Source organism: Cololabis saira, chromosome 13 (assembly GCF_033807715.1).
Source record: "Cololabis saira isolate AMF1-May2022 chromosome 13, fColSai1.1, whole genome shotgun sequence".
Taxonomy (NCBI): Eukaryota; Metazoa; Chordata; class Actinopteri; order Beloniformes; family Belonidae; genus Cololabis; species Cololabis saira.
Window position 1 is genome coordinate 16517829 of NC_084599.1, and position 19109 is coordinate 16536937.

A 19109-nucleotide genomic window follows, 5' to 3' on the forward strand; every position below is an offset into this window, starting at 1 on the left:
CAAATTTTTTCGGAGCAACTGAATGGCGGGCCAGAACATTACATCAATCAGGCGAAAAATGTTTTTTTTTCTACTAAACAAAACTTTTTCCCCTTATCTATAGGCTACTAGTATTATTATACTATTATATCTTGTACAAAAAAGTAATTTAAGAAAGTCATTAGTTTAAATAAAGTAACTTGAATTTGCTACTGACTGTTATTAGTGTGTTATTACTGCTTTACTCTGTGGCTGCGTTATGAAACCGCTTATAAGTAACTTGGTGATAATAATATTATTTTCTGCCAAGCTACTAACAAATGCAGTCCTTCTTTAAAATACACAGAACGACATTAAACACATGAAAAACCCATGATATGAACAGTAGCACAGGGGACGGTAAATGCATACGGAGCAGCAGGTCCCTGTGTCTCCTGAAGCCAGTGAGAGGATATGCAAATGAGGCGGATTTTCCAACGTATTTTTAGACATATAATGGACGTTTTACCATTTAAAAGACCAACAGCAAAACTCAAGGTAAGTTATCAGGTGTATTTTTCACAGTTTAAACCACAACAAATCACTTGACACATACGTCTTACCATTTCAACAGCTTCAGGAGTTCTGCCGGGAGTCTGTGCCTACGTTACTCCCATAGACATATATAAAGGCTAGATGACTCGTCCGCGCTGCTGCGACGTCGTCACACGGCGGCCATCTTGCCACAGGAGACTCGCTCACTCATAACATTGTGTTTAATGGTGCATGTACTGCAAAACAACCTTAACTTGCTCAATTCTCAACAGATTTTCAAACAGTTTGGTTTGTTATGAACGTCAGAGATGTAGTTATGACACTGCATACTTGTGAATAATTATGAACATTGAAAAACGTACTTTTATATGAAAATAACCAGAAACAGATAGCCATGACATGGTATTTATATTAAATCAATATTTCTATAGTATTCTTAGTAACATTTATATTTACATTATAACATATATACATATATTATTACCTTATAACATGTTTATATATTATTACATTATGATGTATTTATATCATGATATAAATACATCATAATGTAATCATTTATAAACATGTTATAATGTCATATACATACATGTTATAATGTAATAATAATAATACATATACATATATATATACACACACACATGTTATATGGTAATAATATATATGTATGTTATAATGTAAATATAAATATTACTAAGAATACTATAGAAATATTGATTTAATATAAATACCATGTCATAGCTATCTGTTTCTGGTTATTTTCATATAAAAGTACGTTTTTCAATGTTTATAATTATTCACAAGTATGCAGTGTCATAACTACATCTCTGACGTTCATAACAAACCAAACTGTTTGAAAATCTGTTGAGAATTGAACAAGTTAAGGTTGTTTAAGTACATGCACCATTAAACACAATGTTATGAGTGAGCGAGTCTCCTGTGGCAAGATGGCCGCCGTGTGACGACGTCGCTCTGAATTGGCAGCAGCGCGGACGAGTCATCTAGCCTTTATATATGTCTATGGTTACTCCTGAATATTTGTGTGCACCTCTAATTAAGGCCCCCCTATGCTACAGGTGACAGGGAAATATACAGAATTGTGTGCGCCCGGAATCATTCTCTATGAAATTGTCGTTTTTGTGATAGTAAATAATAAAAAAAAAAAAAAAAAAAAAAAAAAAAAAATTTTTTTTTTTTTTTTTTTTAAATCAGATTTTCAATGTCATCTGGCGGGCCAGATATTATTGGAGACGGGCCAATTTTGGCCCGCGGGCCGCCAGTTGCCGACCACTGCTCTACATGCTCCCACTTGGTTACATCATCCGCCGCCATGGATGCCACTTTGTCTGCTATGCTGACGACACTCAACTCTACATCACCACCAAAACCATCACTCCAGCTATTCTCTCCACCTTCACCAACTGCCTCACGGACATAAAAACCTGGATGAACCACAACTTCCTCAAATTCAACAGCAATAAGACGAGAGAATAAGACAAGAAATTATAATATTTGGCTCAAAATCCACCCTGCCCACCTCCCAGAACTTCTCACATGGCATCAATGGTCATTTTGTTACTCCCTCTCCCCTGGTCAGAAACCTTGGCATCTACACGGACCCTGCAGTCTCCTTCAAGTCTCACATAAACCATGTCACCAAAATATCCTCCTTCCACCTCCGGAACACAGCACGCCTTCAACACGCTCTCTCCTTCTCAGCAGCTGAAACCCTAATTCATGGCTTCATCACCTCCAGACTCGACAACAATAGCATCTTGTATGGTCTTCCCTCCACTGTTCTTCAAAAAACTGCAATATGTTCAAAACTCCGCTGCACGACCGCTCACCCACAACCCCCAGTGAAAACATCACGCCCATCCTCTGGCAACTTCACAGGCTTCCCGTAAAACAATGCATACATTTCAAGATCCTCTTCCCCACCTACAAAGCCATGCACAACCTTGCCCCTTCATACCTGACAGATCTCCTCCATCGCCCCATTCACCCCCATCCCACACGCTCCACTGATGGCAGCACCCTCACCCCATCACCAGGACCAAAATACTGAACCATAGGGATCTTTGCCATTGCCACTACCCTCTGGACCTCCATCCCCCTGGCCATCCGCAACTCTGATTCACAGCCTTCTTTCAAAAGTCATCTCAAAACCCATCTCTTCAATATCACTGACCACACCTGACCAATCATTTTCCACCCTTTTGAGTATCTGTATGTGTTTGTATGCATGTATGTTGTGTTTTTATTGTTAGTTTTGTCTTTCTATAAAAATGTCTTAATAAAATCTAACTGTTTTTAAACTAGCAACAAAGACATTTCTGGGTAGCGGGTTTTTACTTTGCCCTCCTTTGGCTTGCAGAACTTGCGCCTGAGCAGAGCTGTGCACTTCTGTAACTGGGTCCATATTCTGCTGGCGGGGATCGGGTCACGTAGACCCTGTTTCGAGTTAGAGCATTTGTTTGTTTTTCGTTGTGTCTCTGTTTGGGACATTAAAACTCAGACAGGAGAGCAGAAGCTGGAGCTGGGGCAGGGCTGGCCTCTCCTTTTGTCCTGCAGTCTCCTCATTGTTTTGGATTTAGAAACTCCCTGTAGGATGTACGTTATTGGGGCCAACTTCCTGTCATGCGGAAGCTAAGTTATTTTTACTCTCTGTCTTTGATATCAAAAATGTTCTACGGAACATGTGAAGTAAAGGAATCTGGATGCAAAATCTAAATATATAATATTTGTGAGAGTTGTTGAACTTGCCAGGAGATAATGGCTAAACTCTCTCATTATCTATGAGAATCATATTCTTTATAATCAGCCATGGATGCATCACAGAACTGGCCAACTGGGCACAGGCCCAGGTGTCCAAAGGATAAAGGAGCTTCTGAGCCAGAACTTTTGTACAAAGACATGCGTGACAGTGATGGTAGACAACAACTACAAAGAGACACCCAACAACCACAAAATGGCACAAAATATTAGCGATATTCTGACACCATTTTCCTCTTTTCAATGCCAGTTACTGACTGATATGGAGTTCTGACACAATTGTTATTCATTTTTTACAAGACATTAATTATCTTCCATCAGAGAGTAGTTTCTGATTTGTGAGGGCCTCCAGATGTTCAGTTATGCAAGAAAAATGCATAAAAGGATAGTCATCAGAACAATTAATTCTGCTGTTTGTTGCTTTGGCTTGGGAAATTCTTCTGGTACCTGAAAACCAAACTCAAGAGTTTGTTGCTGCAGCACATCCCTCTTCCGACTCAATAAAGATTTCGTTGTGGGATTTTACAGCCAACAAAATTAACACCATGTTACCAATATAATGCTAATGCCACATAGCTAACTCAGTCAAACAACGCACAAACCACTGCTTCTTCCCCTGATGAGTCAAAACAGGAAGTTGCATGGCAGTATTGTTTTATTTTCTCCACTGATTGATTGAGAATCAAAGGCAGTTTATTTATTATAAACGTAAACTTGTAAACACTCATGAAGCATTGCCCACAATAAGCAATACCTTAACAAAACACAGAAGAGTAGATCAACAGTGAAGTCACCATTTTATCAAGGCCACATGTGATGGGCGATTTAAACACATTACTTCAGCAATCCCATGGCTAATGTTGTTTTACCAGTTTGTACCAGTTCAAAATTCAACTCTCAATGCTACTGTGCTCAAAAGAGGAATAAGTGACAATTCCATCCATTATCTATACCCCCTTATTCCTACTTAGGGTCACAGGGATTTGCTGGAGCCTGTTCCAGCTCTCTTTGGGTGACAGAAAGATGCACACCCGGACAGGTCGTCGGCCCACTGCAGGACCACATAAAGACAAACCACCACGCACAATCAGTCCTATGAGCAATTCAGAATCTCCATTTATCCTGAAATACATGTTTTTGGACTGTGAGAGGAAGTCTGAGTACCCGGAGAAAAAACCCATCCGAGCACGGGGAGAACCTGCAAACTCCACACAGAAAGACGCCGGCTGGGAGTCCAACCCGAAACAATTGTTGTGAGGCGTCAGTCACCAAGGCACATGAGCTGCCATCAGAAAGAGGAGAAGAAGAGAAAACGTCTTCCTGAATAAAGCTGGTTGTCAGGTATCTTTGTCAGTTAGATGCATTTTGGTCAGAGCTTGGTTGGTTGTGTGTAGTAGTGTGACATCTCAGACTAGATAGTCTACACACTTTTATGTGATATTGATGTCCTTTAATGGTAACCGAGCATAATTTGTCCAAAAGTATGTTTTCATGGTAATAGGAAGCAGATGGATGGATTTCAAAAGACGTGCAGAAGGAAAAAGGGAGTTAGATGGATATACTTTATACTTTATTTATCTCAAGCTGGGAAATTGTAGAAGTTGAGTTTAGCTTAGAGACTCAAACATGTCTGTAAAACCATCTGCTGAGAAAAGAGCTGTAAATTCACAGTTAAAAAGGGAGCTGTGTATATTGTATCTCTGAGCTAAGTTGACCACATCATTTCATAAATATCTGATTCAGACAGCGGGATATTGTGTTGGCTTGTGGAACAGAAACATCATACAGTATGTATGCTTCCAACAGAAATAACTACAGATACTGATGTGAATAAGTTAACAGTTTTCTTAATTTGATGTCGTTGATAAAGCGCAACTGCGTATTAGTGAAGAGAACCATCAACTCCCTCTGTGGTGTATTTATATTCATTAATATATTTATTTAACTTTCACAATTTAAAACCTTGTTGTTTTTTGTTAATTTTGTTTAATAAGTTTGTATATGCTATTAAAATATTATTATTTTTGTTTTTATAGTTCATTAAGTTATAAAAACATTCAAAATTCTGCTTTTAACTTCTTCATTGTACACATACTACATTTACATTAGAAGACACATCTGCACTACACGTACACCAGTCAAGCACACACACACAATGTTTAAACATGTTGTGTTATTAAATCATATAGAATGAAGTCTGACATTTTCCTGTCTAAACAGATTTCCTAGGAAAAAAACGTTGTCTTGATGGTCACGTATCTTTTTCCATAATACACCAATACGCTCCATTACATAAAAATACATATCTGCATCAGTGGTACCTCCACACACTCATACAGGTCACTCATGCCAGGGCCACTGATGCACCTTCATACCATCAGATACTCTGCCTTATTTTCACCTTTCACAGAGACCAACATTCATTTTTCCTAAAAGTAAACTTTCTCTTTGTACATTTGAGATTGCCTCTTGGCCACAGAAATTAGTAGCACATTTGTGCAGAGCTTATATATGGTTTTCTCCTTGTGTAATACAGATTCATATTACATTTTTGAATGCTGCAGCATTTTCCATAGCGTGTCCAGGCCTATGGCCTATACTGATCACCCTGACTGTTTCTCTGAAGGCTCGGCAGTTACAAAGTTGCTTCCAGCTTTGCCTTATGCACATTGAGATGTCCCTACACTGCCTGAATTTTCACTCGTTATTTTCCCTTTGTCTTGCCCCTTTTTAAAGATTTTTGTCGGCATCACATTTTGTTGCAAGTCTGGACTTTTCTATTCATGTTCACTAACCATGCAAGAAGCAAATAGTCTCCAATCAGCACATTTGGTAACAGTTGAGACGGGAACTGACCTTCAACCGTCAAATTGACTTGAGAGGTGTCGCAACCACGACTGTTACATGCAGTGCAGGTGTACAGGCCGCCGTCCTCCTTCTTCACACGCTGAATTGTCAGATTATACTGGTTCAATATCACACCTGAAAGTAACAAAGGTTTTGTTTAACGGCCGAGTTTTGAACGGTCCGACTCATGAAGTGAGACAGCCTTCAGTGTGAATCTATGTCTCACCTGAGCCCTCTACCACAGTCTGGTTGTTTTTGGTCCACATGACTGTTGGGTTTGGCGTTCCAAAAGCCTCACAAGGGAGAGTGATGGTCACACTCGTGTTGACTTTTTGGTCAGTGAAATTACTATGTATCCTTGCAGGCTTGAGATCTAAAGTCAAAATTGGAGGGATTCATGAAAAACACACCAAGAAATAAATAAATGTAGCAGCTTTTTGACTCAGGTAGTAAAAAAAGTATTATAACCACACTAACCTCTAAGAGAGACACGGCGCAGCAGGCAGTTCTTCTCCCCGGTCTTGATGCTCACCGCCTGGCAGGCATAAACCCCCTCATCCTGAGACGAGGCATTGGGCAGCATCAGCTCCAGAGTAACGTTGGTGCCGTGCAGTTTGGACAGCACGGCCTGTGACAGCGGCCTCGGGTAGAGACTCAGGGAGCTGCAGGGCTGCATCGGCACAACCACCTCAGACACGTTGGTCACGCGGAACCAGGTGAGGTTGTTGTAGAGCAGTTCGTCTGCCTTACACCGCAGAACCACGTTGTCCTCCTCCAGGGGTTTGTCGGATGGAGACATACTCACTTCAAGGCTGCCTATTAAATGTAAAAAGATGCAGTGAATCCTCTTAAATTGTTTTCTAAAAAGGTACTGAATGGCATGAGAAGCAGAGAAAAGGACAGCACTCACGTTCCACACGAAAAATCACGATCCGAGAATCCTCTCCCACTTTGTTAGTAACAGAACATCTGTAGAGGGCATGGACCTCCGCTTTCTGGATCTTCAAAGTGCTTGCAATTTTCTAGAAAAATGAATGGAATCAGGTTGTAGTTGTCAAGAGTTTTGGATTTACCATACCAAATGCAGCAAAAATGATCTATTCCTGGTAAACAGTTGGGGGGAAAAGAGAGTCAAAAGGGCTGTAGATTACCTTCTGAAGATGATCGATGTCAGTTTTAATTCGCTCCACGTGGTTGTGACCAGTGCTGTTGCCGATATCTCTCCAGCCTGTACACTTGTCCAACTGCTCGTCTGATGTAAACAATCCCGACCTGGTGGACGGAAACGAGCAGGCAACCACATGAAACGTTGATATCATGCCATGATCTTTCTTAAATGCACTGCTCCTTTTTTATCACATGATGTCAAACTAAAGAGCCGCGTCTTTCGGGCACGTGAGTGTGTACTTTCTAAAATACTTTCACATGAACAGAGATGTTCCATTTTGAATCTTTGTGTACGTGAACTATTGTCCCTCCACATTGCACGCGAGATGGAAAAACGTCACTGATAATGATGATCAAACAAGGTTGCATAATAAATAAATGTGACCATGAAGTTTATAATAAGAGATTCAGCTGTAGCAGGAAGAAGCTCTTTTTTTGAAAGAGAGCGCGACAGAAGCAACAGGAAATGTGGATCAGAACAAAGGAAACACTCAGATATGTAGGCAGAAGATAAGGAAGTCGCTGCTGTCTTCTCAAACCATCAACACACACACACAAACACACAGACACACACACACACACACACACACACACACACACACACACACACTTCTCTATCAACAGTCATCAAATCAGTGCAGGAGTCACTGACAAAGATGTAATTTAACTGCCAAGCATCGTTCTTGAATGAATGAGCCTGAGAGTACAACGACTGTAAAACAAATTTGCCTTTGCAGGATTAGTGAGCTCATTGTGAGTGTGGATAACAAATGTCCTTCTAAAAATAATGGACATAGCAAGGACGTGAATCACATCCGCTGATCCGCATCAGGGTCAGAGTGCGCTCTCATTGTCTCCTCTCTTGTTTTGGTAAACAGCTTATTTTATTTTTGTCAACATCATGACAAGAAGTGACCAAGAATCATGTGATCCCCTCATAATGAGAAAAAAGTACACACACACACACACACACACACACACACACACACACACACACACACACACACACACACACACACACACACACACACACACACAAACACACATTGCTGAAGGATGTGAACCTACAATAAGGCCTCCGGGCAGTCCTCTTTAGACATCCACTGCCACTGGATGTGTGCAGGAGTGGGAAATCCACGGGCGGTGCACCTCAGGGTGGGGCTCGTGCCGTATAGGTACACATCAGTGACCACGGCCACCTCTTTCTCAATGATATGAGGAGGTACTGTGGAGGAAGACTCAGTTTAGACAGCGCTCGTAAATAATGGTTTCCTCTTAATAGGGAAGTGAAAAGGCTACAAAGAAGACATACTGTTGACCACCAGCTGGAAGGAGCCTCTCTGCTCCTCTTTGGTGTTCTTATTACTCAGGACCACCGTGTAGTTCCCCTCGTCCATCTCTTTGACTCCGTGGAAGACGAGAGCGTTGCTTTTCTGCTTTATCCTGTAGTCGTTCTTCATCACTTGGTCATTTTTCAACCTGGAATGCAAAATTTGAGCCATGATACTATTTGAGGGAGTACAGGGGTATTTGTGGAGGGATATTTGCAGGTTTATGTGTTGCACGTTTGAGCACTTGTCTCGCATTCAGCAGACCACGGTCGCAGTGCTCTGAGTTTAGAGAATCACAGAGGACTTATCAACCTAATTAGCAAACTGCCGCTCAAAATGATGGTCAAGGATTGAATTTTCACCATAAAAAAGGTCATGATTTAAAAACTCTTGCTAAATGTATAGAAGAAGAAATGGTGAAATAAAATGGTTTGATGAGAATAAGTTGTCTTTAAATTTGAAAAAAAACAAAATTTCATGATTTTTGGCCATTCAAGAAGAGAGACAAATATATCACTTACTTTAGAAGGAGTTTTAATTGATAGAGTATCACAATTTAGGTTTTTAGGTGTTATTATAGATGAGAAATTGACATGGAAAACTCATATAGCTCATGTAAAATCAAAAGTGTGCAAAAATATTTTTGTTTTGAATAAGGCTAAGTTTGTGTTAAATCATACAGTAATGAGAATTTTGTATTGTTCATTAATTTTGCCTTATTTAACTTATTGTGTTGCAGTCTGAGCCAACACATATCCAACTTATATGAATTCTTTATTTTTACTACAGAAAGAGCACTTAGAGTTATTTACATTATGCATTACAGAGAACACACCAACAGATTATTTATTGAATCCAGATTACTGAAACTCAATGATTTGGTTAAGTTACAGACACTCACAATCATGTACACAGCTAAATGTAAAGCATTACCAGAAAATTTAAAATACATGTTTACTTTCAGTTCAAATAATGAAGATAGTTGAAGAAAATTTAATTTTAAACATCTACTGTATTTGCCCGAACAACTTTAAAGCAGATGAGTGTTTCTGTTGTTGGAATTAAGTTATGGAATTTATTACATGATGTGTAAAGGGCTGTATAAATATATTTCAGTTTAAATTTTTTTTTTTTTTTAAACCAGCAATGTATCAATGAAATATTTAAGATTTATAATATATGTGTATGGAGACAGACAATCTATCTTTGATTTTTTTGTTTTCCTTTCTTTGTGATGTTAACTGAGTAATTGTAATTGTGCAGACCATCTGTTATTATTGTTCAATTTTGTTTTGAGGGAGGGGCAGGTATAATAGGATTTTCTTCTTCCTTCTCCTTTCTGATTATGGAATATGCTTTAGTTGATGATTGTGTTGTGGTTATTTTACTTGTTAGTTTTTTGTTTTTTCTGTTTGCATATTTCCATGATCGGAATAAATAAAAAAAATGAAATGAAAAATGAAATGAAATACTTTATTGGATGCATTTAAATTGCATTGCTTTTGCATCAGCGGTTACAGACTTTTCGTGACCACAGAACATCCGTGTTGAAACGTAAATGAACACAGTCCACGCTTCATCATCACGCCACTAAACAGACCACCCAGTCCTTATAACTGTCTGATGCAAAAGTGACGCTGGATAAAAATCTAATTCATAGCAGTTTTGCTTGAAATGCTGTAAAATTGAAGTTTTGACGATTATGAGTTTGGGTTAACGAAGCTCCCCGTCAGGATCCCTCCCTCATTCCCTAAACGGGTAGCGCTGTGGTTGATCTTTACTGCAGGCCAGCCATGAGCATAAGGACTTTACACCACTACTTTCTTCAAGAACACTGAAAATGAAATAAAATAATTCAAGGTGAAACTTGTTCCTACCATTTAAAGCTGGGTTCAGGGTAGGCTGAGTACTTGACAGGAATCACAACAGCTGTTTTATCGCCAACATTTACTTCCCACACTTTCATCCAGGCTTCTTTGACTTCGATAAAAGGCTTTTCTGGAGACACATAAAAAGAAAAAGATTACAAAATGTCTTCAGCAAAGCAAAAGATCAATATTTCAACTTTTTTTTAACCAAGATGACAGGATGACAGAAAAAATAGCCTGAATTTATGGAATAAAAAATGGAGCGTACAATTAGGTTCAGAGGTATTGAGACAATGACAGAATTATTAGCCTTTTGCCTTCATACCCCACCCACCACAAAGTATTTGAAATAAAACCATCAAAATGTGAAGGTGTAGATTTTAAGCTTTGATTTAAGAGGTTACACTAAAATATGGCATCTACCATTTCAAAATGACATTTCAACCAATGTACCTCCATTTTGTGGGGGCTCAAAACGTATTGGAACCAAAAAGAAGTTAATTGGCCTGCTGTGGTTCATTTCATTATTGCTTGAAGAAAAATAAGCAAATAACAGCTCCAAAATCGATATTGGGAATGCAGTTGGCATGTGACAGGTGTTTGACTGGAGCTACCGATGCGAGGGCCAAGGAATGTCGACGCAGGTGATGGAGGCCAATTTCTAGGCTGAAAAACAGCATAGATATGGGAGAGATAGCCAAATACTTGGGTGTGACGGAACAAGTGAACAGTTTGGTACATTCTTAAAAAGAGAGAAAGCACTGGTGGGTTTGTTTCAAAGACCTGGAGGACCAAGGAATAAAAACCCCTTCACAACAACAGCAGAGGTCAAAAATACCCTGGAGGTGTGTGTATTATTGTCAAAATCTACAATCAAGGAAGGCCTTCATGAATGTAAATACAGAGGGAGCAACTACAAAACAAAAAACACCTCTTGTGCTCTGGAATCAGACTATTTGGACTGGTGATATGAGAAGTGTGTTGATGATATGACTGCTGACAGAAGCAGAGAGATGAACTCTGAGGTGTGTAGAGCTTCACTCTCTGTTCACATTCAGCCAAATTATACAAAACTGATACAATGGTGCAGCTAAATAATGACCCTAAACACACTACAATAGCAACTCAAGACTCCTCGAAGTTCAGCTTTTCAGTTGCCGAAGACAGAACTGAGGGAAGAAACTCCCATAAACAAACAGCGAAGGCCTGGAAAAGCAAAGAAACAGGATTTGGTGATGTCTATGGGCTCCAAGCTTCAGGAAGTCATTGAGTACAAAGGATTTTCACCCAAATATTAAAAATTCTGGTTATAATTACAAATATGTCACAATGTCTAAATTTTGAGCCCTGGAAAATTTAAGTGAAACCTCTTAAAGCGGAGTCTACAATTTGATCATACTTGATTGTTTTATTTCATATCTATTTGAACTGTAGGCAAAATCATAAAATCTGTTTTCTCTCTTACTTGAATAGAATAAGCATTAAATAAGACATGGTTTTGTTAAATAAAATATAAAATTAATTTTTTTCTAAATGTTTTGGTTTAGCAGAAGCCTATCTCAGGATTGCACATGAACACTAGGACAATGCCACACAGGAAAATGTCAACTGAAGGCATCAAGTGTTAAAAGTCATCAAAATAATGCGAAAAATAGTGTCATCATGAAACTGTTCCAAGTTAATTGGTGGTAAAGTTTGATCACCGTCAACAACTTACATTACCTGCTGCTGGGTTCTCTTTTATCGTCGTATAATAACAAAGCTGTTCGATGTTTACACTAAAATGCATTCTCTTGATGTTTTTTAGTTTTCCTTAAATAATGAAAGTACAAAATATAACCGTGGTCATATTTTTCAAGAATTTTGGTTCCCATTATTTTCAAAACTGGATACTTTTTCCAAAGGGGACCAATGAGTCTTTATTTTTCGAACTTGTGCCTTATATGTATGTATGTTTGTATGTATGTATGTATGGATATATATATATATATATATAGTTTGATATTGCTGTTGCTGCCATTATATATATTTTTTTTTTTTTTTTTTTTTAATATTTATTTAATTTTGTTCTCCCTTAATGTATGTTTCTTTTTTTTTCTTTTTTTTCCCTAGGGTAATTATGGGGAGGGTAGGAATGTGGGTATAATAGAAACCATGCATGTGAAAATGTGAATTGTGAAAATTATTGTGAAATAAAAAGATATTAAAAAAAATAATAATAATAATGAAAGTACGGCAAATTGAATATTCATCCCTTCTCTCAGTCCTTTGGGAATATTTCCAGCCAACTGAACTCTTAAATTGGACTAAAATGACAGGTTTGGTTCCACTCACCATAGACTTTAACGTACGCTGAGGCACTTTTCTCCATCTTCCCACTGGAAGCGGTGCAGATGAAATCTCCAGTGTGATCCACAGTCACGTTTTCCACGATGAGGGTGTTGGAAAGCTCCAGAGAGTTCCACAACTTCTTCTTGTGTGACACTGCATGCGTAGGCTTCAAGCCGTTGTCCGAGTTCTTACATAACAAGACACAACAGATGTGAAACAGTCTTTTAAACAGCAAAAACAACATACAGTATATTTGGCACTTACAGTAAGATCATGTTGACAATATAGAGGGAATGTTGTTGTTTTTTTTAAGGCATAATATATGCTTATGTGTGGAGTCTGAACATCAAAAACACATCTGGTGACCTTTAGACTTTGACCTGGTGGCACAAAGATAAGCTGAAGGATTCCTGAAAGCAGGAAGTCAGAACAAGAGGATATGGGACAGTGTTTCTGCTATCTCTGTCTTTCCTCAGCATTGAGTCAAAAGGGTCACTTTGGGCTCTTGCATGGGTTCATGAGGGGGTGTATGAGAGCACTGAGGGCAGAGAAGGCTCGGGCACTAACCAGGACCCCGCTAGAGTGCGTCCAGTTGAATTCGATGCCCACGTTGAGCTCGGTGTGGGCAGTGCAGCTGAGCTCCAGCCGCTCCCCCACAGACAGCCTCTGTTGTGTGGGGGTCAGGGTGAGGTCATAAATCTTGTATCCTGCGGAAAAGGGAGGAAAGGCATGGCAGTCAGCGGACAGCCTATTGTTCTCCTGAGACTAAATCCCCTCAGTCCCTCCTCGGTCCCTCCTTCTCCAAGTCCTACGAACAAGCTCACTCACACTCTCAGCCGAAGGGTCTGAATTTAAGCTGCCTTCTCAGCACATTTGATCTTCATGTTCTCGGATCCCACCTGCAATCTGACTTCTCCGACTAAATGATCGAACTCACCAACAACAGCCACGATGTAGAGAGGAGAATTAAACGTCTCATTTTCGATGTGAGTCTGACAGGACACGACACCGGCGTAGCTGATCAGGTGGGAGGGGACGGTGAAGCCGGTCCTGGCTTCCCAAACGGAATCCTTCCCATCAGGATGGAGCTCTCTGACTGGATACTTCTGACAGACACGGAAAGAAAGGAAGAAGGAAGGAAAGAAAGTAACAAAGAAAGGAAGAAAGCAAGAAAGAAAGAAAGAAAGAAAGAAAGAAAGAAAGAAAGAAAGAAAGAAAGAAAGAAAGAAAGAAAGAAAGAAAGAAAGTTTATCTAGTTCTGGAAGTCCAGTCATCAGCTGAAACAGCTTTGTAAACTCACTACGTTAGCTCAAGTTTAACAGAAAGTTACTCCACTTATTTCCCCAAACAAAGGCCCCTCAGTCCTGACAATACCCTCAGAGATGTAGAACAGGAAGTCAGTGATACGAACTGGCGCTTGCAAAGTATGTTAAACACTGGAAATGTTAGGGGCCGTTACGAAGAGATATTAACAGCAAATTACCAAATTGTGGCTTATGCCTTCCAAAATTAGCTATTTCATGAAAACCCCTTGGGAATAGAAACAACTCTTTCTTACAGTGTCGAGCGTAACGTTCAGATTCTCAAGCGAGCCCCGGCATGGTATCACCACCCGCTCTCCTTCGCGGAGAAACACCACTTCATATTTCTTGTCAGATGGCACAAATGGCACCTTATAGTCTGAAACAGAGCAGATATATACGTTTCACTGGAGGCATATAGAGGGTAAAAAGTGGCATCAGAACTAACGGGATCTGCAAGGAGATATGGGAATAGGACCAGCCTTCTCATATTTGATTAAGAACATTGATTTAACCTTAAGAACACCCTGAAGAAATGTTAAAAAAAAAGACTTATACCATGGACAAACAGGTAAAGTGTTGCTGCCGTCTTGCCGTCTTCAATTTTCAGGCCTCTATAAGAGCACTGGTACTGTCCAGTTTCATTGACAGTTGCATTGTTGATCGTCAGCTTGGTGCAGAAAAGTCCGGATCCGCTGCAGTCGCTGGTGTTGAAGTGCGTGCTCGTGGAGGGGGTCGACCACTTCAGGTACTGCCGACCTCTGCCAGAAGGAAGCACATGAGGATTACAAGCTGTGTCCTGCAGCACAGGGCTCGGATATTTGATGGAAGAGACGCATTTACACATACTTGCATATTAGTTCGAGGTTGTCAGTTTTGTTCATCCTGTGGGTGCCATAGATGTTTAGCGTTGGTGGATCAGGCATGAACCGCAGCTCGATGGCTGGAGGAACCAACGGTACAGGTCAACGGCATACTCCATACCATCAACAAATACTCACTATAGACTGGTTAGATATTATGACGATAACATCTTAACAAAACATCAAGAGTACGGAGATTAAATATGTAGAAACTGAAAGCGTATATATCATCAACTTAGAGTGTATTTACAAACTGGGTCCCTGGCGACCATTTTTCCACCGCTGCAAAAAAAAAAAAAAAAAAAAAAATGGAGGACTATGTCAAAACAGGAAGTGGGGGAGATGGCCCAGGTCAGGCTCAATGGCTCAGCACAGTGTGGCCTAGGTGGAGTTCCTGTTTCTGAGGATGCAGGCTGCCTGCCGCCTCCCTGCGAGGCCCTAAACACTTATTGTACTGCATGGAAAAAAATAATAATCATGCCGAGCTTATCAAAGGGCCTCATAAGTTTATTTTTCTCACCATGAAACTCTATATAACCAGTAAAGTGTAATATCTTATTACGCCTTATTACATGACAATTAAAATAGATACCAGTTGTTTGACAAATCAGTTAAGTCTCAACAGAAATGTAAATTACCGGATACTACATATTCTTAAATTATAGGTTTATTGCTCTAAAATGTGTATAATCAACAAATCATCAGCAAAGCCATCAAGTAGACATCTAAATAAGTCCAAAATTGATTCTTCAAATGAACAATTAGTCAAAAAGAAGATTAGTCGTTAGATCTGAACACCACAGTCAATCTTTGACTAAGTGAGCAGAGAGAGGCAACTTTGTTAGTTTGTTTAAGTATCAAAACTGCTTTTTTTGTGACAAAAGGTGTGAATTATTCGTGTTTTTCAGTTTAGTAGACGATTTGTTGAGCATTGTGTTCTTACCAGTAACGCAAGTTATTCCCAGAATAATGCCAAGCAGTGGAATGACGGAGGCTGCTCTCGCCATCATCCGACACAAGACACAGTCCTCATCAAACTCCAAAAACAAAACAAAAACTCCTGCAGGAATAGAGTAATCCCAATCCTACTGTCTCGCTGCTAATCCATGGAGTATTGGAGTTTAATTTTCCACCTGCTAGTCGGTAGAGACGTCATGGGAGCAGAGAGGTGTGGATGGTGGATGGAGCGGGTCACTGGTGAGTCTGTGCGTCTCCGCGCTGCTGCTGCTGCTGAGGATGCAGCCTGTGGGCTTATTTATGGTTCCGCGTTACACCAACGCAGACCCGACGCCGTAGGGTACGCCGTACCCTACGGCGTAGGTTCTGCGTCGATTTAACGCGGAACCATAATTCAGGCTTGCAGGGGAGGAGCGACACTTCCTCACACCGCAGGACACGGGCCGCTGCTGGATGCCCTGCTGCACGATGGAAGAACACACACCGAACTTTGGCCGACGTTTTTAAAGTAAATCCCTTCAGTTTGAATGTTTTTACTAGAAGAGCATGCGCCACTGCACAAATGTTGACGTTAATCTCATCACGGTCAGACTGCTGGTTTACACACTCACCTATTGTTTGATATGGTAAGCACTCAAGGATACTGGAAGACTCTGTTTTATCTGGTTAAGATTAAGTTGTACCCCTTTACAGATGTCAATAAGAGTAAAAAATTATTACATAATTAGCAAAAAAAAATCTTTATGATAATCTTAATGATATTAAGTTAACATTGACCTTGGAGGAATGTTTTTTTTAATGAGTTTTTTTATGTAATCATTGAGAATCAAAGCAATATTGGAAAAGCTACAGGTCAGAAAGCTAAAGAAAAAGCAAAACTTGTATTAGACCCATTCACTTTTAAGAACTTTTAAGGATTGATTTGGACTTGGGCTCAGACTCGTGCATTAAATGCATTAACTCCTAATTCAGAGGCAGGTTTTCAGATTTTTTTAAATTATCTTATTTTATTGTATACTTTGTTAAAACATCAAATCAACATAAGTTCAGAAATAATTTAATTTGCACATTCCCACATGCCATCATTCATGTCACATGTGTGCAATGTTTAGGAACGAATAAATGGGAATAAAATGCCAGTAGGAACTGTCTCAAGGATTGTCCACATTATTTTTACTGTTAAGAAATTCACTACTAAGGGCTCAATCTGTAAAGGAACCATCGAGGGGAGGAGGGGACAACTTCCAACTTCACTGTATTACATTATATTCAGTAGACAAAGAAAAAGACAAAAATAGAAGGAGACTCGCAGTACGCCAAAAGTGTAATTTCTAAAAGGAAGAGGGATTACAAAGTGTAAAAAGAAAAGCACAATCAAAGGTATAGCAAAATAATCCCCTTAAATACAGAAGTGCAAAGGAGAGTGAAGTTAGATTCTGTTGGTTCTGATAGCCATTTAGGAGAGAAGGTGAAGATGGAAAAGGTTTAACTTTAAAAGCTTCTTAGAGTCCATTACATTGTAATTTATTGGGTAGATACTTTTATCCAAAGCAACTTTATAAAAATAGAAACACAATGAAGCCAAAAAGTAAAGGGAGACTTGCAGATAAGGCGACTTTGGTCATAATCAGGTGAGAGTTCACTCACAGAAGTACGTGTTACAATAATGTCTTTAGTTCAGCAGGGACAGAGCAGAAGAGAAAACTCTGAGTTTGCCATTGTGAGGTTGTTTTCCCTCTCAGGAAACACTCAAGTATGTTCTGCATGACATACACCTGCAATTACTGTGACTGGTTCTAATAGTATAGAAATATGAAGTATTACCTGTGTACTAATAATTCTAATACGGTTGGTGATCATGCAAAATGTTTACATTCTTGCTTTTTTTCTAAAATACGCCAATAAGCATCTGAGATTTAACTGCATCTCTCTGTCTGATGCTTGTATTTTCCACAGAAGGACAAATTACCCGCAGCATGAAGAATGCAGCCTTTCCTCTGATACGGAGAGGACGCCCATGTCTTTGTGCTGGCGTGGATTCGGGGGGGGTGCGATTAGAGAGATGATGGGGCTGCATGCTATGCATGATATCCACATGTTTCCTGACCTGGTCACTTCTACAGGGACTCTCTGCCTACCAGCCGCCTTCCCTCCTCCTATCCATCACTTCCTGGCGAGCCTTAACACACACAAAAAAACCCTTATGGAAAACTGGAAACTGAAACATTTTCCATTTAGTTGATTCGCTTTTGTTCCCTATGTTGAGTACGAGGCGATTACTTTGAACTCTGGCCCTCTCACAGACAAAGAGAGAAATAGAGATACTTTTTTAAAACCATTTGAAAGAAGTAAAGGAGGAAAGGATTGCCATATTTGGAATTTAAGGCTTTGTGTATGTGTGTGTGTGTGTGTGTGTGTGTGTGTGTGTGTGTGTGTGTGTGTGTGTGTGTGTGTGTGTGTGTGTGTGTGTGTGTGTGTGTGTGTGTGTGTGTGTGTGTGTGTGTGTGTGTGTGTGTCTGCATTGAAATCACACCTCAACACTGCAACAGAAAAAGCCTGCCAGTAAAAAGCTGTGAATTGTGTTGCCTCTATTTGGGTTCTTGCTCTGAGTTCACAAGGGATTTAAAAGGTCAGTGTCCCACAATTCAGTACAAGCAAGAATGGCTACGAAGCCTTTGCACGCAAACAGTGAGAGAATAGGGATCGTGCGTCACTTACATAGTTGGGACTGACATGTAAAAGAGGGCAGGTTGCAGATGCCAGCATAAGAACAACTCAGCTGAAACACAAGCAGACAGGCAAACACTTACACAACCCCATGAAAAACAACACAGAAAGATGTACAGGATATTGCATTTCTGTATAGCCTGAGTTACTTGCAATAACTTCATACATTCACAGAGGAGAAATTAGTTTGGCCCCCCAAGCACAGTTTAATACAGGTCAGAGAGAATAAAAGTAGGGTCAAATCTGATAAATGCAAAAACACAAGTACTATTCAAACAGGAAGACGTGTTTTGTTGCCATAACTTCAGCGACTGTTGATTTTCTTTGTTTGAAATCTTGAGAAAGGGACAAAAGAGGGGTGAAAAAGAAAAGAGAGAATGATTTTTCAATGGATAAAAACATCTGTCAGCATCAAGTCTGCTTTCAAAA

General features: G+C 39.7%; 1 protein-coding gene across 2 annotated transcripts in view; it reads right to left on the minus strand.

Moving 5' to 3' along the window:
* kdr (kinase insert domain receptor (a type III receptor tyrosine kinase)) overlaps positions 1 to 16188 on the minus strand; it is a 38143-nt gene extending 21955 nt beyond the window's left edge. The window contains exons 1-15 of one of the 2 annotated variants that reach the window (XM_061737992.1): positions 15940 to 16188; positions 14983 to 15076; positions 14692 to 14894; positions 14391 to 14512; positions 13770 to 13935; positions 13400 to 13539; positions 12836 to 13019; positions 10511 to 10631; positions 8615 to 8781; positions 8371 to 8527; positions 7287 to 7407; positions 7046 to 7157; positions 6613 to 6951; positions 6362 to 6508; positions 6145 to 6270 (exon numbers count right to left, since the gene is read on the minus strand). In XM_061737992.1, the coding sequence (XP_061593976.1) occupies positions 6145 to 6270; positions 6362 to 6508; positions 6613 to 6951; positions 7046 to 7157; positions 7287 to 7407; positions 8371 to 8527; positions 8615 to 8781; positions 10511 to 10631; positions 12836 to 13019; positions 13400 to 13539; positions 13770 to 13935; positions 14391 to 14512; positions 14692 to 14894; positions 14983 to 15076; positions 15940 to 16006 (2266 nt within the window). In that variant the 5' untranslated portion in view covers positions 16007 to 16188. Of the gene's footprint in view, positions 1 to 6144; positions 6271 to 6361; positions 6509 to 6612; positions 6952 to 7045; positions 7158 to 7286; positions 7408 to 8370; positions 8528 to 8614; positions 8782 to 10510; positions 10632 to 12835; positions 13020 to 13399; positions 13540 to 13769; positions 13939 to 14390; positions 14513 to 14691; positions 14895 to 14982; positions 15077 to 15939 lie in introns of both variants that reach the window. The other variant, XM_061737991.1, reaches the window with a different exon arrangement.
* Positions 16189 to 19109: the final 2921 nt, after the last annotated feature.